Source organism: Bidens hawaiensis, unplaced genomic scaffold (assembly GCF_021521415.1).
Source record: "Bidens hawaiensis isolate Kalapana, Puna unplaced genomic scaffold, B.hawaiensis_p1.1 tig00046738_1, whole genome shotgun sequence".
NCBI classification, from domain to species: Eukaryota; Viridiplantae; Streptophyta; class Magnoliopsida; order Asterales; family Asteraceae; genus Bidens; species Bidens hawaiensis.
In genome coordinates, this window is record NW_027498340.1 from 20512 (window position 1) to 44122 (window position 23611).

The window sequence follows — 23611 nt, forward strand, 5'->3', positions numbered from 1 at the left end:
AAACTCGGGAATTTCTGCAAGTGACAAGGACTTCCGCGGGAAGAACCCCCATGGAAAACCTTACAAAAACCCCTTTTCAAAACCCTTTGCTTAAGTCCAAAAGTTCACCTCACTTTATTAGACATTCGTGAGAAGAACATTGGACTGGGGGGACTTGAAGAGGTAGGTCCCAGCAGGGCTCAGTTGGTCCCGCATGACTCACCTTGAACAGGGATGCCTGCGCAAAGACCATCTACTCCCGCAGGACCCACCATGCTCAGAGAAGCCTATGCGCAGTATGCAAGCTGCATACGCAGGGAAAAGCCTCCCAATGGTAAAGTAACCCGCTTGTTCCCGCAGTTGCGGATACAAGCCATCAGGGAAGGCTACCCGCACAGCATAGCTACACGCATAAGGCTTAACACTTACAAATTCAGTGTCACCTGAAAGAATGAGCAAAGGCGGGAGGGGGAAAACTCCCGCCAAAATGGGCCAGTCCGTATGATGGAGGATCTTTTGCGTGATACCTGACGAGGTAAAGACAAAAGATCTGACCAAGAATGCGACAGCTCACTGACAGCAGCGTGGCAGACAGCACGCCACAGCACTGTGACCAATAGCCGCCGCCTGCCCACCAACTCCTGCCAGACCACGTGCCTAGCCTGCAGTTGGTAGAAGACGAAGAGTGCACGGCACGCCTGCTCTGTGTCAGCCGCTACCTATCCACCACTCACAGGTAGGGCACGTGCATAGGTTACAGTTGGTAGCGTGTTGGGCCGGCTAAACCCCTTGGAAACCCACCTTCGGCTATAAAAGACAGCAAATGGTATTATCATTTCATCATCTACTATCTCGTATAACTTACTTGATAACTGCTCTAATAGTATTCACATACTTTTATATTCAAAGAGCAATATAGACGGATTCTCACGCCGGAGGGTGGTCACAAGGAGGAACCCCCCCCCCTTCTCAGTGACGAGCTTACGGTGTCTGTTTTGCAGGTTCCCTGAAGTACAACTTACTCTGCTGGACCTAACCTTCGTGGGAAACATTACTTAGCCCCCAGATTACCTATAATCTGCCCGGGGTCACTTAGTGTTTCTTCACTATGTGAAATGTTTTGACTACAGATGGTTTAACTGTTCAGATTATAAATCTCATTCCTAACATACTTTTTCTATGAGAAACCTATTTGGTTCGGTATAATTCATTACAATTAAAATCTTAATTCTAAGGCAATTGGAAATAAATAGTCTCACTTTTTGTGTATTGACCGATAATAATCTCATATTTAAAAATCACTGCCATGCATCGTTAAAGTGGCAAACAAGACAAGTTAAGAAGTGTTACTTTAAGAAACACAGAGGATTGTATAATGTATAGTATAAAGTTTGTAACAACAAAGATGCTCTCTTAACTTGAAGCATAAAACATTGGCATGAAATAAGATCCAGACTATGTCCCTATGTTAATCTATGGAAACAAATCCTGAAGATCAATGATGTCAGCAAGAACACCAGCAGCTGTAGTATCATTACCTGCTCCCGCACCTTGAATCACTAATGGGTTTGGAGAATCGTAACATCGACTGTAGATCTCCACCTGCAGTCACATTTTTGACGAGTCAATAACACACACACACACACAAAAAAAGTAAGTTTTCACATTGTCGATAACAATTTAAAAACTTAATTACCACATTGTCGCTTCCTTTCAATCTGCCCAAAGCCGAATCTTTCGGGACTTCATTGAGTCCAATAATGCACCTATTACAAGTTCCAAAAAGATATTGTTAACACTATTGTTATTGTAATCTATGTTAGATGCAACAAATAGTTGATATAAAATAAAACTGAAGCGTACGATGATTTTTGTAGGATACAAACATAGCGCAAAACTTTGCCATTTGAAGAAGCTTTTTTGATTTGTTCTTCAATATCTTTATCCAGCAATGGCAGGCCACTTGATAAAAAGTCTTCCAGGCTCATCGTATCGGGCCCCATTTTATCCGGGTACAAGCTGTGAATCTTGCGAAGATACAAATGTCACAAACGAATAATTCTAGAATATTCAAGCAGACATTAGCGTGCTCACGCAAAAATATACCTTGATGGTGCTCATCTCAATACGCTGGCCGAGAAGTCGTGCAAGGATTAAACCCTGTTCAACATTAAAAAAAATACAATAAACTGATGCAACTGAACCAAAATAACCGAACCTAGTAATAAACTGATGGCTTGGTTTAAGTTTTTAAAAAACCGATTTTTCGGTTTGGTTTCAGTTTCGGTTTTTATATCAACCTAAAACCGAACCGAAAATACCGCTATTTATTTTTTAGTAAGGTATAAGAATCAATAAATGGTGTAGCCCAAAAGTTTTAGGTCCAAATGTGTTATATACAATCAATCATTAATTAACAAAAACAAATTAGACCCAAATTCATTATTTTGGGCCATTTTTTAGACGCAAAATTTTCAAGCCCAGATGGTAAAGCAGAAAAAACCGAAATCAAAAGAAATCCATTGTAAAAAAAAAACCTGAAACGGTTTACAAAAACCCAAAAACCGAATGTGAACAATATAACTTATAAGATTACAATTTTTTTTTAAATATGCAGAATTAGAGATGAGATAAGGACCTTCCTTGCAACATCCATACCGCTGAGATCATCACGAGGATCTGAAAAATAGAAATACAGAACAAATAAAATTTTACATATCTGATAAATCGGATTGGTCTAATTCATCAAATGTATATATATCTTGATATTCTATAATAACATGCTTTTATAATAAGTTTTGACCTGGTTCAGTATAGCCAAGGTTTCTAGCAGCTTTAACAACTTCACTGAACGGTTTCCCTTTTTCTACCTCGCTCATTACATATCCCAAAGTTCCTATTTTTGGGTCCAAAAGAAGATGTTAAAAGATTCATTAATTTTGTGGGTAATGTAATCACAATATTAAGTTGTTAACAAATGCAAGTTATTAAAATTCAGTTTTCATTACCACTCAAGCTGCCAACTATGCAAGTAATCTCGTCTCCGGATGAAATAATACGGTTTAATGATGCAATAACAGGAAGACCAGCACCAACCTAAATCGATCCATTCATAATTCAACGGGTCAACATTTCCATGACTAATTAATAACGATAGCACGACTTACGGTTGACTCATGCCTAATGCGACGCGGTTGTAACAACAATTTGTCAAATTCTTCCTGCAAAAGACATATGTCAATAATCAAATGATTCTTTCAAGTGAGCAAAATGTTAATGGACAATTAACAATTTAGTAACTTACCATTGAACCGGTAAGAGGTTTTTTATTAGCTAACACAGCACAACATCCTAAATTTATTGTTTGGGTAATAACTTCAATGGTCTCGGAACTTGCAGAGCAATCAACAAGCACAAAACCTAAATGGTAAATTAAATAAGTAACAAACTAGCACTAACACTGACACTAATACGTTATTTACGGGCCAATAAATTTACCTAGACGAGAAGCAATGCCAGTGAGTTTGCTCCTGAATTCAGAGTATGAATAAGCTTCACATTTACCTATAGAAGCAACAAAAAGAACAAAATTTCAATTAACTTAGATGATATTGAACTTATGTGAATGGGATTACCAGAGGCGAAACACTTTTCGAGGGACAATTTATTGGACTTGGTCTTGCAAATATCGGTAAAAAATGCATCATCAAACTCTTGTGATAACACATCTGGTGCAACCAGAAATGTTTTGCTGTCACATACACCTACAACTCTCAAATGAATTCCCTGTCAAATGTGTACAAATTAATCAGGCTCATATTAATTTGTAAGTCAAAGTTATAATCCGGTTGACCTTAAGGGTGTAAACAAGCCAAGCTACTTGCGAGCTACTCGAGATTGGTTCGAAAAAAGCTCAAAATGAACCAAGCTGGAGCCCGAGCCTAAAAATAATCTTGTTTATTAACCGAGCTCGAGCTTCACTTATCGAGCCCGATCCGGCTCGCGAGCCTAAACGATCCCGAGCCTGAGCCTAAAAATAAGTTTATTTAGTAACCTACCATGAGCTTCACTTATTGTGCTCGAGCTGGCTCACGAGCTTGGTAATTACTTTTCATTTTTATTTAATATACTAAATATATATTTACATAAATAATTTTTTATACGTAATGCTGTAATAAAATTTATAAAAAATAACTATAAATAAACAAATTAACTAATAATTAATAAATGAGGCGGGCTCGAGCATGAAAAAATCTGCCCACAAACAGAGCACAAGCTTTAAAAACAAAGCTCCAACTGAGCTAAGCTCGAGCTGTCATTTGCTAAACTCGGGCTTGTTTACACCACTAATATTATTTGACCTCAAAACTCAAGTGCCCGTTGTAACATAAATCATATCAATTTGCAAGTCAAAATTATAATTAGTTTGACCTCAAAAGTCAAAGTGCGCAATTTGATTTACTATTAAAATCAAGTTACTTATCAAACAATACATAGGGTTCTAAACTTCTAATTAACCTGCATTAAATTAATCGAAACTAATTATAATTACCTTTGTATCTAAAATTAAAAATTGATCTCGAAATATATTGCAGTTCATCGTACAAAAGCGTATAATAATCGAATGAAAATATTATTATTATTGTTGTTGTTGTTGTACCATGTTTGCGTGAAGGGTCCGACAAGCGACTACGTGTTGGAGGAGTTGTCTCCCAACGCCGCCGCAGCCCATGAGGATGATCGGAATATTCTTCATTTTATTCTCGGTGGTGATGGTTCGGAGTGTGTGTTTTTGCGGCGTTGTGAGAGGAATTTTTTGTAATGATAGGTGGTTTACACCTTACAGAAATACTTAAAAAGTATTTCTAAATGTTTTTTTTTGAAAATGGATAACTCGCAAGGTGACTACGAGTTTTAAAAAAACCTGACGCATATTTTAAGTCGTAAGGGTAGGTAGCGAATTTTGATACGTCAAATCTCAATGAGAGGATCTCTATTTTTATTCTCTGCCTACCCACCAGTGGCGGATATAGCTTATGAGGAGGGTAGCCTCCGCTACTCCTCAACGTTTTATTGGTAGTGTAAAAAAAAAAATTGGTTGGTTTTCGTGTTTCGTTACCCCTGAACAAAAAATAACGTTACCCCTATGTATTTTAAGCCCGACCAATTTAATACTTAAACCCAACAAAAACCCACTTAAATTATAAAGCCTAAACCAAAAAACCCCGATAACCCAAATAATACAATAAAAAAAAGGAGCAGACCTCAGACCTGGTACTTTGCTAACAACACTGCAACCAGCCACCACCACGACACCTCCACCTCCAGTCACCTACCGCCAGTCCGCCACCAGCCACCTCCCCCTCCAGCCACCACCAGTTCACTTAGCCACTCCACCTCCGGCCTCTCCTTCTTTCCGGTAAGATTTATTGTATTTGGGGAGTTAGGGTTATGTTTAAATTGGAATTAATTTGGGATTTAAGGTTTATGTTTAAATTGGAATTGATTAGGTATTTAGGGTTATGTTTAGTTGGAATTAATAAGGGATTTAGCACTTTAGTTTTATGTGTAAATTGGAATTGATATTAGGTTTTTGGTTCAAATTTTGTTTAGGAAACTTTGAAGGTAAGTAAACAGCCTCTTATTAGCAACCTTTTTAAACGTCAAAGAAAAGAAAACGATGACATTGTTTATCACCAAGTTTAAGTATTCCAACTTCAAGTTCAAAAATGTGCGACTCTTTTATTTTCTTACTTAATTAAATATTGTGATTATCAATATTTTAGTTGAGTAAACTTTAAAACTACTCATTAACAATATGTGTTTGATCTGATCGAAAGATATCAATAAAATCATTGATTAGTAGGTTAATAAGTTTGAATAATTTTTACAATATCATCAAGCAAACAAGTTTAGGTTATTTTGATGTGACCTATTATAAACCAAATTGTTTTAATCTGCCATTGCAAATGGGTTAACAGGACGCCAGTACGCTTGCAACACGAAGCTGAGCCCGGGACGTGCCAAACGCGTAACGAGACACCTGCACAAGCAAAACGCGTTACCAGGCTCCGCTACGCACGAAACACTTAATCGGGCCCCTTAAACTTGAAACTGCGGGAAAAGCTTTTTTTGTCTTAATGTATGGTTAAAATTTTTTTTTCGCTACCCCTGAAATAGTTTTCTAGATCCGCCACTACGTACCCACGCGGTATATGTTTAACAAAAATATGGTGTATCAAAAAGGAGAATAAAAATGAAGATCCTCTTATTGAGATTTGATGTATCAAAAATCGCTATCCACCCTTGCGACTTTAAAATATGCGTTAGGTTTTTTTAAAACTCGCAGGCCCCCCTGCGAGTTTAAAGAAGTTGTTAAAACTCGCAGGCCCCCCTTGCGAGTTATCCGTTTTTACAAAAAAGTTAGCAAACCACCTAGAAATACAAAATATTTCTCTAAACCACCTATAATTACAAAAAATTCGTTGTGAGAGTGACTGTGTGTGTTATTTTAACTCTGTACAAACTAAACATTTGTAATAATTTAATTTTACTTTAACCACATTAAACATGTTTAACTCCACACATTTTGATGCGGGTGGGTCCAACGATAGTAAGATGCTTGGTATTACTTATGTGTCGGTTAATCCTATATGGTTGCCTCAATTTCTACACTCGTATAGTCATATACACATAAACCATAAAGGGAAAATTTTAAAAATAGCTCTTTTTAGAGAGAGGATTCTCAAAGTAGTCTTTTTTTTCTTAGAATTATTTAAAATTTGAACTTGAGAGAGACTTTGGGAAAAAAAATTATTATGGGGTAGTAGGCCAAATCTTAAAAGAAAGGGAGGAAGCAAGTAAGATTTGAGAAAATATTAAAGGTAAATTTCAATTTTTTTGAAATATTGAAGGAAAAATTCAAATCATTTTTAAACTTTTTTTTCTCAAAAAACAATCCCTACCTTTATGTTTCCTACCTGTCATTTCATATTTTCAAATTCTTGTAAAATATATTTTTTACAATTATACCCCTGAACCGCCACCACCATCATCAACACCGTCACCACCACCGTCACTACTACCATAGCCGCCTCCAACACCGCTGCACCCATCACCGCTGCACCATAGCCGCCGTCGCCCCCACCCTATCACCACCACCGTCACCGGCCTCAAATCTAGGTTCATTCGCCTCTTCATTATTAGCCTCCTTAAGGCGATTAAGCACCTCATTATAAACCTCTAGCTTCTTCATCTGATGCCGCTGGACGGTCGTCGAACTGTTCGCCACCGACCGTGACGGCGATGAATCCATGCTTCTGCTGCTACAACTCTCGTTACCGTCCATCACCATCACCATCACCATCACAGATATTTATTTATACACTTTATTATTAACTGCAAAAATGATATTATAATAAGAATTCTAATGCAAGTTCTTCTTCTTCACGCTGTGCATCATATATCTCTGTTTCTCTCTCTAAAACTCGTTTCTCTCTCTACAAGTTATGTAATTTGAGTAACTTTTTATCGTGTTTAAATAGATACATAATTGTGTAGATGGTTTCTTATTTTTTGTTTTTTTTAAATCATTAACGGCGGAGGAGCATATCCGAGATGGTGGTGGTGATGGGGTGGGGGCGACAGCGGCTATGATGCAGCGGTGACGGGTGCAGCGGTGTTGGAGGCGGATATGGTGGTAGTGACGGTGGTGGTGATGGGGCGGTGGTGATGGTGGGGTATAATTGTAAAAAATATATTTTACAAAAATTTGAAAATATGAACTAACCAGATAGAAAATATAAAAAAAAAAGCTTGGGAGACTGTTGTTTGAGAAAAAAAAGTTTAGAAAAAAATTGAACTTTTCCTTTCATATTTCAAAAAATTTAAACTTTACCTTCAATATTTTCTCAAATCTTACTTGCTCCCTCCCTTTCTTTTAAGATTTTGTCTGCTACCCCATAATAATTTTCTTTTCCCAAAGTCTCTCTCAAGTCCAAATTTTAAATAATTCTAAGGAAAAAAGGGCTACTTTGAGAATTCTCTATCTAAAAAGGGCTATTTTGGAAATTTTCCCAACCATAAAATATTGGCAACACTTACTCAGAAGTAACATAGAGCGTTTTCTTTTTTCTAATCTAAAATAAATTAAACAATTAAATGTAATTAAAATCAAAATTTCGTTAAAATTAAAAATACTACATGATTGAATACTACAAAAATGAAACACGACAATTCAAACCAAAAAATTAAGATACAAAAATTTAATATAAATGGCGAAGCATGTTTGAGTGAATAAATATGGTGAAAATTTTGAATGAATAAAAATAGTGAATGGTTAGTAGTATTTATATGTGATGATAATGTGTAATAAATTAATTACTAATTCATTTTAGTTTTTCAAGTAATTGATTGTATGATGTAAACATTTGTCATGGAATGAAGCAACATGGGGTGGCAGCTATGTGTCTGTGTTACCATATGATTTGAAAGTCATGCACTCTACTCATATGAGTGCCCCGTCCATTTAACGTGAGCTTTTTTTATTTTGAGGTGACACAATGGAATCACACAAAATTGATATTAGGAGGATTTTAGGTATAAATTATAAGAGGTGTGGTATTCACTAAAAGTTTTTAAGTCTGATTTTAAAGGCAAAATCAACATGTCATCGCTTGGGATAGTGTTCGCCCTAGGGTTACACATTCTTCATGCCTTTTATTTTCTCTGGCATAATTATATCATTTTAACATGCTTTCAATATAAATAAACATACATGATAAAGAAACAACATTCAAGTAGAGTATATTTTAATGATAACAATTATAGACGATTAAAGTATGACAAATACATGAAAAATGTGTATATGGATGAGACAAATCTCACATAAGAGCGTTACGCTAAGATCTTTAAAGACTGTCTAGCTGACTGGATTATTTCCCCTCAATCTTGTTTGTAGGGAGGCGTGGGGTGCTGTTGGTGTTGTGTTCCTTTGTCGTCGTTTCTTGTTCTCATTTTTTTTCTGTTCTATTACTGTTCCAATTTCCCCTGGTGTCATTTCGACCTTTTTCCGGGTTTTCTTGTCGTTAGAAAAAGAAAAGTTAATATAAATGGGTGGGAGTGACCTATATATCACTGCTTAACGTAGAACGTTTGATTTATGTAGCTTTACACAATATTCACCGTATGACAACAAATTTCTGGATCCTCTAAGAAAGTAATTTAAGAGCTTTTTAAAGTTGTTTTAACAAAATGGTTGAATGACAAAAGAAAGTAATAACAAGCATTGCAAAATATTATCTTTCACACTTGACAACTTACATCTACACACGTATACAAAATGCGATGTATATGAATGATTTGGCATATACGGTTTATGGATCGAATGACGGAATTTGATCTAAAGATCCATTATCCCTTACCCACTTGAGCCTCTCAACAACACTTCTATAAGGATCTTCCTTTCGCTTATATAACAGATAAGCCATATTTTTTTCAACATTGCATCTTATTTGCGAATATAACTCTCCCAAATAAACTTTGTCATCTAACATATTTTCTTTTCCTTTTGTCTGTATCGGTTTTCCAAACAAATAGTAGAGTCGACCTGGTAGCTTCGGTAAAAAGATAGGAAAATGAAGTTGTTGGTTAGAAATCTCTCCGCCCATCTCCTTTCTATCATCAAAGAATATAACATACAAATGAGAAAAAAACACATGTAAGAAGGTAGAACTTTGAGTTAGTACTCATGAACTGCTAAATGTTTGTTATGCATAATCTTATATGAATCAAATCAAAATAGTTACCCAGAAGAGAGAAAACATGTCTAACGAGTAACGAGTTAAGCATTTCAATTGCATAAGTCAGACCATATTTTATTTTTCTACATACAACTTTAGTTGTTTAACAAATGCGTAGATTAACATCATAATAACACAATGGTTGCAATTTATGCATAAAATGATTTTAGAAAGGATAATATATATCCGACTACTAAAGCCATCCGACTTGACCACCTAACCAACTTACCAACACCCGACCCACTATAGCTAACCGATTTGACCACCTAACCCAACTTACCCAACCCAACCCAACCCAACCCAACCCATCATTTTGTCACCTCCATCTGCAATATTGAATAACAAGCACCTACATGATGCACATTTTTATACCTCAAAAAATAAATAACTTAAACAACAAATACTTTCTTTTCAATTTAGGATTCCATTATGAAAAGGTAACATGCTAAATATGATTATAAGATGCACAATATTCTTACTTTCTAATTCAAATGATTTATGATTTATTGGAAGTGTTCTTTAACGTTATGGGTGATTTTTTTTGGGGACGCTGAATGTGACTTTGTCTAAAAGGTGTGCTTAAAACATGCTAATAGTTTTAAAACACATTAAAAATTAAAGTACCATAAAGATAAAATGATCACCTCACGTTTGTTCTCCCTTGATTTAATTGAATTACCATCCGATTTAGTAAAGGGTTTCTCTTCATTTCATCATAATCAACCTTTAGCTGACAACAAAGTATAGATTGAAATAAGTTAAGATAAAGTTGTAAACTAGTTTTTTAACTTCAATAATCAAGTACATATTTGAAGTATGTGAGTGTGTTAGTACTTCTGATATGTCATCTTCCCCAACAACTCCAAATGGTATAATGGTGGCACCAAACTTCACTGCCATTCTTACAAATTCTTGTTTATCAGGCCAAAATAACTTGCCAGCTTCTCCCTGTTGACCACAAATTAAAAAAAAAAAAAATCAAAAGTTTTTATAACAAAAGCGTGTTCGCTTTAAAAAGATTAATACGAAAACTATATAAAGGGGAAAATCACCGGAACGGCCATTTTAAGGCATATATAGTTTACCAAGATAATCATTTGACCAATGTTATATATACAGACAAATTGGATTTTAATAACCCCAAACTGTCACGCATTGACTCATAATAAATTAATAATCCATACAGATAACTTGACCAATGACACTCTTAGCTTTCACTTTCGTTATCAAGGGTAACCCCGCTCTAACGAAGTAGTAACCTTGTGGCTGTCTGCTCCCATGCCGTGCCATTAATGGGCTATTGCCCCTGGCAACGAAACTGTAAGCTAGGCGTGTCATTGGTTAAATTGTCGGTGTGGTATTATTGGCCAATGAATTATAATTTGGACTATTAAAATTTAAAATGCCAAAAAGATATAACCATTTGACAGATGACGAAGCTTGGACGAAAACGCTGAGGGAGGCGGGCGAAAGTATGTATTAAAAAAAAATCATAAACAGAGGGAACCGAACTCAAAATTTTTGACTCTTAAAAATGATTACAAGAAAGTATAGAGCCCCATCAATGTCACATGGAATTAAAATATAAACATTTGCATGGTTTAGGGCTAATAAACCGAAAATGGCGCAAAGGAGCAACCAATCATGTGATGACACATCAAGCCTAAACCAAAACTGACACGATTTTGGACTAAAAAACAAATATGAAGTAGTATCTCGTTTAACCAATGAGATTTTGACACCTAACCTTACGATGAAAAGCCTCGCGCAATCCACCTGGGTAAAGTAAAGTGAAAGACTTTCTTGATAACAATCTAAAAAGGTTTCTTGCAGAAACCGGAATCGCACCAAACAACTTCAACATATCAGTATAAGGAACCATCAGATATTCATCTTCAACATTGAATGCAAAAGTTTCCGGGTGAGCTAAAGCATGAAGCACAACTTTTTTTTCCCTCAAAAACTGCATAACGAAAGGGAAAGCGTCAAATCCCCATAGCATATGATTACCGATTAGCAACACAGGCCCTTCGTCCGGAACCCCTGCAAGCCCTCTCACTATTTTCCCATCCTCCAAAGTTGAAAACATTGCTGCACCCATAGAAAGCCTGTACCACCTATATTAATGGCAGCATATCTTAAGTTTTGTAGTGTTTAATGGTGTAATAATAAAATCAAAGTCAAGATACATGCTTGTTACCAGTTATCCATTGGAGTGGTTCTGAAGTCTATGCTACTAGGAGGCAAAAAGTCATTTAAGATGTCGTGCTTAGAAGAACGTCTGTAAATGTGCGTAGTTTTGATAGCGGACAACACGTTAACACCAGTCTCCTGCGTGCACCGACAAAATGGAATGTTTATTTTTTATTAACTGCAGCTACTTTAGAGTATAGAGCATAGTGATAGTTACTTATAGACTATAGTTCATACTCTGTTAGATATGAAACTAGTTTTAGTTGACAGTTACATTGTTTGTTAATTATTGGGAAAATCACGCGAATGGCCACATTGACAAGAGAAATTAACAAAATAACCTTGACTTTTTAATAGAGTAAACTGCGGTTTTCGTTTCTGTGGTTTGTCAAATATGTTGTTTTAGTCCAATAGTTTCAAATTTGTTATTTTTGCCTCTGCGGTTTCATTTTACTTGCAATTAAACCCGACCCTACTAATCCTGTTAAGTCTGGTCCTTAAATCCATCAGCGTGCCATTCATGTGAGGGGCAGTTTTGTCCTTTTTTTCCCCCCAAATACACCACAGCCCCTCACGTGAATGGCATGCTGATGGATTTAACGACCAGACTTAATGGGGCTAGTGGGGTCGGGTTTAATTGCAAGTGAAATGAAACCACAGGGACGAAAATCGCAAATGTGAAACTATTAGACTAAAACCGCATATTTGGACAAACTACAGGGACGAAAACTACAGTTTACTCCTTTTTAATATTACTAATCAACCAGAGCTTGACACGCGCGTACTTTGTTGCTTCATATTTCCATCTGACGCAACAAATTTCCATCTGGCATAGCAGATCTGCACTGTGGTCCCACCAACCTTATTTTTTTAATTCTTTTTTAATTTAATTCTTTTGAATTTTCTTTTGACAATTATTTCATAAAAGCTTTTATAAATAATACTTATAAAAACATTTTTTGAAGTTTAATTGTTTTGTAGTTTTTATATATTTCTTATGTATATTTTGATCATAATACCATCAGGATTGTGTGGCCATTTTCCTCAAACACGCGTATTTGGCAGCGCTTCAGTACTCGTGAAAGCCTCTGGGCCTCATTTTTACTCGGTATGAGGTTATCCTTGCCACTAAAATGCAAATATCTTTGAAATATTAGTTTGCATAATTAAGAGCATATGAGAACATACACAGAGTTTCAACTAATGATAATTAAGTTGTGATCTGCATCACTTATAGAAGAATGAAACCTGGCAAGCACAAGTACTTGAGCCGTAACAACATGAAGACGAGAATTAGCATACGCAGCTGCTGCTTCAAGTAGATCGATTCGCCATTTAAGAGTATCTCTTGGTACTATTTTGGTCAGCACCTATCAGGAAAAGTATACATTAAAATGACAATATTTGTATAAAAGAATCAAATGAAAGAGATAAAAGTTGCGGTAAATCTTACTGAAAAGAGTGGTAGATTTTGAGTTATATGGCTTAGAAGTTGAACTGGGGACAGAGACTGGTTTGTACCATCCATTTTAACCGTTGCCATCTTTACAAAATCACCTGAAAACAAAAGAAATATTGGAGTAAATAAAATATCAGATCATCAGGACGCATTGTATAAGAAATTGCTACCTGGGTTTATTATCTATTATAGTTATTATATTATTATTTGATTTATCAGGTATCTTTAAGTTCGTTTGTTAGTCATTAATCTATCTTTAGTTTGATATTAGGACAGTTATTGACGTTTTATCATTTTCTCGTTATCTTGTAATTTAGTTGCACCTCTATATTTAATATTAGAGGTACCTAAATTATTCACCAATTAGTATGTGGTACATTTGAAACAACAAATACCAGAAACATAAATCGAACTCGATGGTTTCATGTAACGTACCTAGAAGAAAGCTGGTGATATAAGGAAATGTCGCATAATATTCTTCCGGCAGAGACCTCAGGAATGCTACTACAGGGTGCAATGGTGACCTCTCATAGGAAGTTGCTGAAATAGGTTAGTCAAATTTAATACAATTTTGCATTTATAAAAGGTAATCAAAAAACTTAAATACAAGAAAACTATTTAAGAGGGGACCTGGGTTTGCTAGGATAAGTATTAAGTCAATTGTAGGATTACGAGCAGCGACTGCGAGTGCTAAGGCTCCTCCAAAAGACTCCCCGAGCAAATAGATTGGCTTATTACCGGACAAAGCATGCTCATTCATCACAGTTTCTTCCACTATTTGAATCAAACCTTCATAAATAATAAGAATTTTATGAAATTACAGGTTGCTGAAGAGGCATATGAATAAAAACTTGTAATATATGTATGTGAAATTTAAACCAAGTACAAAAGTAAGTCTGGCAAAACAGGCAGGTCGGGTTGGGTGATGGGTCAAAACAGCGTCAGGTCTAGGAACTGAACAAGGTAAAAATATTTTTTTTTCCCAAATCAATATATTATATGATGAATGGATCATGATAATTACCCGCCAGTGATGTTCGATCCCAAGCCGGGATATGCAAGCATTGCACATGAAAAACCCTGCCATTCAAGTTCATAAAATGCGCACGTTATAAAATCGTTCCATATAGAAACAAACAACAGTTAACTTCGACCTCTTTATTCTACTCTCTTGAGGAAGTTTATTCTTGTTTTCAAAATGTGATAATTTAAACTCTATATAGAAATAACAATACTTCAACAGAAAACAATCAAAACTGGATTGTTATGACACTGATGCAAACTATTATGTTGCATAAATTCAATGAATATGTAATATTACAGAAGTATTATATAGTTTTTATGCGTTAACGAATAACTTTTTATACTCTTATACACACTCGTGCGCACACATGATACATGATCAAGTGAAACTCACTTTCCTAAAGCTTTCTCATGTACAACAAGACCGGCTCCGGTTCCATCCAGTCCTACACAAATAATCACATTGTATCATGATATATAGCCGGAAAAAAAAACATGTTTACAAACGCTAAACAAATATGTTACAACTGAACACCGGTTACCAGGTATATACAAAAGAACAGGAGAATCTTTTAACGGTCTGCCACACGCAACAGGGCAAAACCACCTAGGCGGGCCTCCATCGTCACTTTTAATCATACCCATGGCCAGATCAATGTAATCCCTTAAGCCTTGAGTCCCATAACCATCAGCCCACAAAGGTTCCAACTCTTTAGGACCATTTTGCCCTTTATCTTTTCCACCATTATCATAACAAGCTACACCAATATCCTTCCTATTAACAATACACACATCGTTAATTCTAACTGACTCCATAGGATGCACGGTTACCGGATCCCCACCACCTAAACTCCTAACAAGAGCATGTGAACGCGCCCTCGGGTGCTCGTTTAGAGTCAAAAGTGGTGATGATGGGATAGTTGAAAAGCTCATAGTTAAGGCCATTATGATTCAAGGAGTTTTAGGGAGATTAAAAACTGGCTGTTTCGAACTCGGTTACAAGAATTGCGAAGAAATGGATGCGGGTTACGTGTTCTAGTGAGGTTGGAAACATAGTGAAATGTGGTTTCCATGTATCATGAAATATGAATGACATAGATATAATATTGTTACAGATTTTGATTTATTTATAGTGGAATATAAATATAAGGTTGGTGGTATTTAGAAGTTTAATGAGTTGATAACCAATAACTATATCCCACATCGGTAGAGGGTATGAAAATAAATGGAGACTGGGGTGTATAAAAGGAGAGGTTGGGGCAAGTTGAAGGTATCTTTGCGCTTGGGGCAATGACGCAGCTAATGAGGTAATAACTAAGGCGCGTCAATTGCTGGTTGAAAACTATTTCCAAACCCCCTCCTTGGTTTTGGGTCTCCCTTAGCCATCGAGAATTTCTGGAAGGACTCCCTCTTGAGGGTAAAGTCCTACAATAACAAGTTTAATTTTTTAATGAAGTTTTTCTGTAAGACATACTCAGACAAATTGAATTGCTACAAAAAGAGATTTGAGGACTGAGGCAAGATAAATACATGTAAACTATTAACCCATTCCTATTTTCTTCATGTTCCCAGCCGGGAATACAACGGACGACACAACCATTGAGAACACTTCGGGTGGAAGAGAAAGAGTCTTGTATAAACATTTGGATTTAGAAGCGTGCAATTTTGTACACGACAATAGAAAGGGAAAATCTAATTGCACACAACAATAGAAAGGGAAAATCGCTTGGTCCCCGAAAATCTAATTGCACACAACAATAGAAAGGGAAAATCGCTTGGTTGACCAGTTGAATGTAAAATAGGGAGAGCAATTTTGTACTGATTGACCCACATTTGGTACTAATATTGTTTTTTCATGTTTTATGTATGTTCAGTTGTAGCAGTACCAAACTATACAATCGGTTCGGTGTGGTTTATACTTTATTCTTTTTGATATTTTCGATATTGATATGGTACTGATCTCATCCCTACTAACAAAAATTACAAAATTAGCCACCGACTTTGTCTTTTACAAATACAAAATAGCTCTTAACCCAATGAGCTTTCGCCAATTTGGCAACCTATTTCTTGTGCCTACGTGGTAAATATTTTTACCTAACTTTTATAAAATAGTTTTAGGGTTTTAAAATATAAGTTTATAAATATTTTTAAAAACTTAATTTTAAATTTCTAAATATTTCTAAGACACTTAAATTTTGTTTATTTTGTTTCTTTTTAAATATGTTAAAAACACTTAAATTTTGATAATTGGGGATGCTTGCATAGTTGCATTAGGCTAACAACTGCTTAAAGTTCGCTGTAGGTCTACGAAAAATGTTAAGGCGGCGTATTCATCTTATGTACACATGTTTATGCTTGTAACGAGAGACAAATGAGCTATGCTGCTGGGGAATTCTGATTCATGATGGTCGTCTTTTGATCATATGTTTTGAGTGTTCTAATCTACAAAAAATACAAAATTGCAAAACATGTCTAAATATATAACAAGACTTACAAATTGAAAAGTTTTAAGTTTGATCATACATACATGGTAGGACCTATAAAAAGATATCGTCATTGAATGGCAGCAAGTTTTATGATGTTTTCTACTCATGATAGAAGAGAATGTTTAGAAGTTTGGATAGAAACACGAAGACTGAGAAGTTAAACTTTATGGCCTTCAACTATATCCCACATAAGGGTAGGGAAGAAAGAAAGCAGAGATTGTGGCGTATAAAAGGAGGGGTCGGGGAAGAGCTAAAGTATCTTTGCGCTTGGGGCAATGACGCAGCTAATGAGGCAATAACCGACGCGCGTCAATTGCTGGTTGAAAACTATTTCCAAACCCCCTCTTTGGCTTTGGGTCTCCTTAGCCATCGAGAATTTCTGGAAGGACTCCCTTTTCAAGGGTGCTAAAGTGGGACTTGCTTTAACGGACAAGAATAATAAAACTAATGAATCAAATTTTCAAAGAGTAACCGACCCTAAATAGTATAATAAAATATAATTATTCGGCCCAAAGTGTGAGAATGAGATGGGGAGCCCTTTTTGCAGCTTTGTTGACTTGATCCTCCATTACATTACAGCAAATATTATTATTATTGATTCAGTTACACTATCATTTCATTTCAGTTCAGTTCAACAAACAAACCCTAGCTCAATTTTGTCCATTTTCAGATACATACATATATGCATTGAATCCCATCAATCAATAGCCCATAACTAATTAGGTAATGATTATTTGCTTTCATTTTTCTGTGATCGGGGGTTTGGTGAGATTAGATTAATCGCTGTCATGTTTTGACTCTCTTTAAATTTATTTATTTAATCCACCGATGTTGATTTCATCTTTCTATTTCAGATCATCGATTATTAGTTTTAGTTGCTCCTCCGTCTTTGTTGGATTCATCTACTATTCTAGTCTGCAAAGGTATGGTGGATTCAGTTACTATTTTAAATCTGTTTGATTAATGCTTTCAAATGAAATTATTATGGAATTACAAGTAATTGGGAGTGTCTTTGCTCACCAAAATCCAAATTAAGGGTGTTCGCGCTTCGGTTTGGATTCATCGTTTTGTTAACTGCTAACTAATTGATTATTGTATTATTATTTAAATTGTTTTAAATAACTAGAAATAAAGATTGAAAATTAGTAAATTTGGTTTGGTCATTACGATTTTTATTACATGCAAAACCAAAACCCAACCGTAAGTTCGATTTTTGTTTTGGTTCGTTTTTTTCAGTTTTGGATTGGTTTCTTCGGTTTTATCCATCTCCTAATCAAAATATTGTGTTGCCTCTGTTTCAAAGAAAACTGCATTTTTGGTTGTAATGATTAAACTTGTCAGCTTCATATACATTCCAAATTAATAAATGATTATTTTGTTTCTCAACTTTTAAATGTCGGTAGTGGAACAAAGTTCTGATCTTTTAATGTATCTATCATTTTTCTTGCGTAAAATGGAACAGTTTTTTTATCGGTTTTAACATTTACAAGTGGTCTGTTTGACCGTTAGAAGTCGAATGTGAAGTCTTATGGTTTTGTAATGAACTTGCAGATGGGAGAAGTAGCAAAGGACCTAACCGCCGGAACAATAGGAGGGGCTGCACAGTTGATAGTTGGGCACCCTTTTGATACAATAAAGGTCAAACTCCAAAGTCAACCGGTCCCTCCACCGGGCCAACTCCCTAGATATGCCGGTGCAATAGATGCTGTTAAACAAACCCTAGCAGCTGAAGGTCCACGGGGTCTATATAAAGGCATGGGGGCCCCTCTTGCTACTGTGGCAGCCCTAAATGCTGTTTTGTTTACAGTTAGGGGTCAAATGGAAGCACTTTTGAGGTCTGCACCTGGTGTGCCCTTAACTGTGAACCAGCAGGTGGTTGCTGGAGCCGGTGCTGGAGTCGCGGTTGCCCTTTTGGCCACCCCAACTGAGTTAATCAAGTGCAGGTTAGTACCTTTTTTTTCATAATTACTTTCTTTATGCCAAATATCGACTCTAAAGTCAAATTAGGGGTATGCGTGGGGCAATTTTGGGCTAAAGCTAGGGGGTAAACGAACCGCGCCAAGCCCTATCTCAGCTTGTTTCGAGCTCTTTTTTTAAAGCTCAGGCTCGACTCATTTATTTATCACTTAATTCATATTTATCAGTTAATTTTTATACAAATTTGAGCTTGAAATTTTTGGGCCGAAAAAGAAAAGGCCCAGAATGATGAATTTAAGCCTGAAACTGTCTAATTTTTTTGCAACTTGATAATTAGTTGAATGGTAAACATTTCAGCCTGAAATCTTTGGGTTACACCATTTATTAATCTTTATAAATTACTTAACATTCAAAAATAAAAATTACAAAATTCAATTAACGAAAGTCAGTTTTTTTGGTTTTTGGTACATGTAAAACCGATACCAAATGAGTTCGGTTTTGAAAAAAGAAACATAAAATCAAACCAAGGGTTTTGGGTTCGTTCGGTTTTTTTAGTCTCCGATACATGCAAAACCAAAAACGAAACCATAAATTTGGTTTTTTGAAATGAAAAAAAAAATCATAAAACCAAACCGTTGGTTTTGGGCTGGGTTCAGTTATTTTGGTTTGGTTATGTATCAGTTTTTCGGTTTCTGGTAAATGCAAAACCGAAACAGAATGGTAAATTCGGTTTTAGAAAAGAAATATATAAATAAATAAGGAAAAAAATATAAAGCAAAACTGTCCATTTTGTGTCGGGTTCGGTTATTTCAGTTACAGATCGGTTATTTTGGTGTCATACACACCCTAAGTCATATTGACTCATGAATTTGAAATACATGATTACAAATTTTGAGTATTCAAAATCACACAATCATTTCCAAAACGCAGATTGCAGGCGCAAAGTGCACTAGCTGGTGTAGTAGCCGGCGGTCCAGAGGCAACAATAACTGCTGCAGTGAAGTATGGTGGTCCAATGGATGTGGCTAAGCAAGTGTTGAGGTCAGAAGGAGGTGTTAGAGGTCTGTTTAAAGGACTAGTTCCCACAATGGCCCGTGAAGTGCCAGGGAATGCAGCCATGTTTGGTGTTTATGAGGCCCTGAAGCAGTATTTTGCTGGTGGGACCGATACTTCTGGTCTGGACCGTGGTTCATTGATGATAGCCGGGGGTTTGGCTGGTGGTGCATTCTGGGCTTCCGTTTATCCTACTGATGTTATCAAGAGCGCGATCCAGGTTGATGATTATACAAACCCTAAGTATTCGGGTTCAGTTGATGCGTTTAAAAAGATTCTTAAAATTGAGGGGGTTGGAGGGTTATATAAAGGTTTTGGGCCCGCGATGGGGAGAAGCGTCCCGGCTAATGCGGCTTGCTTTTTAGCTTATGAACTTGTGCGGTCGAGCTTGGGTTGATCTTCAAGGGGGATTCTTATATTTACTCAAAAGAGTAGTTTCATTTGTTGCTTCAGGGGCCCTTTAATCTTCTTTTAACAAATAGAATTTTGAAATGATTTGTGACTTATGTGTTACATGGATTTTGCTTTGTTTTTCTTCAATTTGAAATTGGTGATTTTTATTAATTTGCATGTCTTGAACATGCTATCTTCCTCAACTATGTGGTTGTAGTTAAGTAGTTAACAAACATTTTGATAAATTTTAATTTCAAATCAATAAATTATGTAGTGGTTGATGTTCATAATCATTGGATGGCTATGACATCCTCTTCTTAGCCAATAGCATCCCATCACAAGCATTTCTTAGTTGGAAGTTTTACTCATCAAACCTGCTCTAAGCATTACGATTAGCGCAATGCGAAACGCCGTAAAAGGGGACATGTATCCTCTTTACATGTTTACAAATGCGCATTGGATTCAAAATTTTATCAGATGGTTAATGGAAAGACTTATATAGAAAATATATATTCTTTTACTTCATAATAGAAGACAAACGGGCAACAAGCGGCAACGCTAACCCCTTTTGATTGCAAAACCAAGCCTTGTATAAACTACATTGATTGATCCTAAAATCATAACATGACTATGCATAATCCGTTGGACTCCTCAAATGCATATGCAATTAGGTTAAGAGTTTCAGGTTTTAACATTTCCTTCAATCTCTTTTTCATAACAAGAGACCATTTCAACCCATTCAGATTATATCAAGTTATTAACAAAATGCCATGCCTAGATTGACCAGTTCCATAACCTTTGGTAGAAAGAGCCACCTATTTCCTTATTTCAACCAAAAAGAAAATATAATCCAAATCGCCTCATACAGTCGAGTTGAATGTGATCACTAAAACGTATGAATCACTAGGATTCGCATAAAGAAACAGTCTCAATAACCATAAACAATTAAGCATGCCTTGCAACACATCAACATACCGAAAAGAAAATCTATGCGCGACAATTTGACTAATACAAAACCAGACCGACCTAAACAACAAGTCAATGCTGATTCTGGTGAACCACCACCTAATATAAATGTTGTTCAAGAAATAAACAGATGATTACTGTTACCAACTATATAATATATATTAAACAGAAGTAAACATAAAAACAAAAATAAATACAAGAGACTGTCTTACAGCCAAATTACCCTGCTGCAAACATGAATTCATACAAAGTTAGCATATTTGCCATTTCTTCTATTATCCATCTAATCCCTCCATCTTGGGCTTAAAATCGAGAAAAACCCTGGAGACGGAAAGCCCATACCAGGAGAAGGTGGAGGTTGAGGTCCAGGCCCAGGCCCAGGCCCAAACGCTCCGTGTTGAGTCATGGGCGAAAATGAAAAATTTGGTGTTGATGGTGGTGGATTCTGATATCCAGGAGAAAGTAACGGGTATGGTGATCGAGGCGATAATAAGTTTAAGTAACCGGACGGTGATGGCAGAAGAAACTGTGAAGTCGGTGACGGTAAAGGCGGCGGCAGTGGCGGCCCGTTCATTCTCTGTGATGGAAGTGGCGGCTGAGGCGGACCACTACCATTCTTCCGAGGTGATGGAAGTGGCGGCACAAGTGGGTAAGGAAGCAATCCGGACGATTGCTGCTGATGTTGTCCTTGCATTTGACTTTGACCTTGAGCGGGATCAACTATCGAATGTTGAAGGTACCGCATATAAGCCGAGATAGGCGACTCAGCCGTGTTTGACCACCCGGTATGATCACCACCACCCGGTGGAGCCCGTGGTTGACCATGATAGGGAGGCGGAGGCCTAGCAAGAATACTATTATTATTATTTACCGGGCGGGCAACGGGCATATGCTGTTGCGGTGGGGCATGGTGAACAGCGGGCATTCGGGGTCGGGCGACATTTAACGGGGTCAACGGCGACGGCCGACTCCGCTGCATCCGCATACTCGGCGGTCTAGCCGCGTTCAGAGGCGGTCTAGTAACCGGTTCTTGCGAATGGCGCGAAGGCGAACCGGTAAGCTGTTGAACAATGCTTTGAAAATCATTCTTGTTAATATTATACACTTGAGGCTGAGGAGGTTGTCTAGCTGGATTTGCAAAACTGGGCTGATGCACAGGACTCTTTCTTATATTTTTCCCAATTTTATTCACACCCAAATAATCATTACCCCTGTTTCTTGAATAATCAGAATTATCCATTTCTTGATATAAAGATCCAACCTTTATTCAAATCCCCAAATCAAGAACCCTAACCCTAACCATAATTCTAACAATCTCAATTCAATTAAACCAAATTCAATACAGAAACAATTAAATCAAACCCAAGAAGCAATACCAAGCTAATAACGAACACACCTGCGAGTCGAATTGAACCAAGCAAAACCCTTTGTATCTGAGGTAAATTAGGGTTTTGTGAGCAGTTTTACAGTGGGAAACTGGGGGTAATAATGAATTGAGGTTGAAAAATTGGGTGAAGTTTGAATCTTTCTTCTGTGAAAGCAATTATACGGTTGGAATTGGGGGTCAACGGATGGATGAATTAGACTAGACAAAAAGGTAGAAGAATTTTATGTAAATTAAGAGAGTTGGATTAGGTTATTGGGGTGATGATGGCTATTGCCAACTTGGCTGATTGTGTGACAGCACATATGGTTCTAGATGCTTAGACAAAATTTTCCACAATTTTTTTTATTTTTCTAAACTTTAGAGCTACTAGTTTTGTAGCATGTTTGTGTTTGATTTTGAAACATATTTATTGGTTTATTGTTTTTTTTAAAAAGCCATATTAAAAATTAGGGTAGCGTTTGGTATGCAGGAATGACGGTAAGAATTGAATGATTCATTACGTGGGAATGAAAAAGTGGTGTTTGGTTGCTCAATGGAATGGAATCATCCATTACATGGAAAACTGCTTTTTAACCATTTCAAATAGCTAAAATAGAAAAGATTTTTGTGATTGCCAAACATATTTTAACTTATTGGCTTTTTGAAAACACCAATAAGTATTTTTCAAACTCAATCCCAAACATGCTCTTGATACTATGTATATGCTAAATTGCTAATGACATAACGACACATGAACACTCCCCTCATGAACACATAGATTAAAGATCAAGCTTTTTAAGATCCACTCTAGGCCTCCATCCTAAGTTCTGATCTATTGTGAACTTTGGAACCATGTGTTCGTGAAGCACAATCAATACACTGTGAACAAATGAGGCACGTCGCTCGTCATTTTCATTTCATGGGAGTTTTCGATCCTACCAGCCTCCTGAAGTTTTGATCTGCTATTATCAAAAGA

General features: G+C 36.5%; 3 protein-coding genes, 1 non-coding gene and 2 pseudogenes across 4 annotated transcripts; 3 read left to right on the forward strand and 3 right to left on the reverse strand.

Annotated features, from left to right (window-relative positions):
- Positions 1-1361: 1361 nt before the first annotated feature.
- On the reverse strand, positions 1362-4761 carry LOC143596577 (uncharacterized). The gene is made up of 12 exons (XM_077075317.1): positions 4640-4761; positions 3615-3765; positions 3478-3543; positions 3284-3399; positions 3147-3200; positions 2988-3075; positions 2783-2875; positions 2618-2658; positions 2086-2139; positions 1843-2006; positions 1676-1745; positions 1362-1581 (listed from the first exon to the last, which is right to left on the reverse strand). Exons 1-12 carry the CDS (start codon positions 4733-4735, stop codon positions 1453-1455), a joined length of 1122 nt encoding a protein of 373 aa, XP_076931432.1. The 5' UTR covers positions 4736-4761; the 3' UTR covers positions 1362-1452.
- A 4558-nt stretch (positions 4762-9319) lies between these two features.
- Positions 9320-15413, reverse strand: LOC143596578 (phytyl ester synthase 1, chloroplastic-like). The gene is made up of 13 exons (XM_077075318.1): positions 14997-15413; positions 14849-14900; positions 14456-14511; positions 14062-14220; positions 13867-13971; positions 13426-13529; positions 13221-13342; positions 12992-13100; positions 11980-12110; positions 11527-11896; positions 10614-10727; positions 10424-10509; positions 9320-9654 (listed from the first exon to the last, which is right to left on the reverse strand). Exons 1-13 carry the CDS (start codon positions 15397-15399, stop codon positions 9354-9356), a joined length of 2112 nt encoding a protein of 703 aa, XP_076931433.1. The 5' UTR covers positions 15400-15413; the 3' UTR covers positions 9320-9353.
- A 313-nt stretch (positions 15414-15726) lies between these two features.
- On the forward strand, positions 15727-15879 carry LOC143596585 (U4 spliceosomal RNA). The gene has a single exon (XR_013146737.1). It is a non-coding gene; the product is annotated as a U4 spliceosomal RNA (small nuclear RNA).
- Positions 15880-17197: 1318 nt separating this feature from the next.
- LOC143596584 (U4 spliceosomal RNA) lies at positions 17198-17338 on the forward strand (annotated as a pseudogene).
- Positions 17339-18491: 1153 nt separating this feature from the next.
- Positions 18492-20457, forward strand: LOC143596579 (mitochondrial carnitine/acylcarnitine carrier-like protein). Its single transcript, XM_077075319.1, has 2 exons — positions 18492-18883; positions 19788-20457. The coding sequence occupies exons 1-2, from the start codon at positions 18492-18494 to the stop codon at positions 20305-20307; spliced, it is 912 nt and encodes a 303-aa protein (XP_076931434.1). The 3' UTR covers positions 20308-20457.
- Positions 20458-21509: 1052 nt separating this feature from the next.
- LOC143596580 (protein HAIKU1 pseudogene) lies at positions 21510-22566 on the reverse strand (annotated as a pseudogene).
- Between the last annotated feature and the right edge of the window lie 1045 nt (positions 22567-23611).

Excerpts from the sequence above, each read along its gene's own strand:
- LOC143596577 (XM_077075317.1), bottom strand. The coding sequence starts at position 4,735 with ATGAAGAATATTCCGATCATCCTCATGGGCTGCGGCGGCGTTGGGAGA. Across the intron at positions 3,201-3,283 it reads AACCTCTTACCGGTTCAATG|GAAGAATTTGACAAATTGTT; the intron begins GTAAGTTACTAA and ends TGTCTTTTGCAG. Across the intron at positions 1,582-1,675 it reads TGAAAGGAAGCGACAATGTG|GTGGAGATCTACAGTCGATG; the intron begins GTAATTAAGTTT and ends ATGTGACTGCAG.
- LOC143596578 (XM_077075318.1), bottom strand. The coding sequence starts at position 15,399 with ATGGCCTTAACTATGAGCTTTTCAACTATCCCATCATCACCACTTTTG. Across the intron at positions 14,221-14,455 it reads GGATCGAACATCACTGGCGG|GTTTGATTCAAATAGTGGAA; the intron begins GTAATTATCATG and ends TTATTTATGAAG. Across the intron at positions 13,101-13,220 it reads CAAGTACTTGTGCTTGCCAG|TGGCAAGGATAACCTCATAC; the intron begins GTTTCATTCTTC and ends TTTGCATTTTAG.
- LOC143596579 (XM_077075319.1), top strand. The coding sequence starts at position 18,492 with ATGGGAGAAGTAGCAAAGGACCTAACCGCCGGAACAATAGGAGGGGCT. Across the intron at positions 18,884-19,787 it reads ACTGAGTTAATCAAGTGCAG|ATTGCAGGCGCAAAGTGCAC; the intron begins GTTAGTACCTTT and ends TCCAAAACGCAG.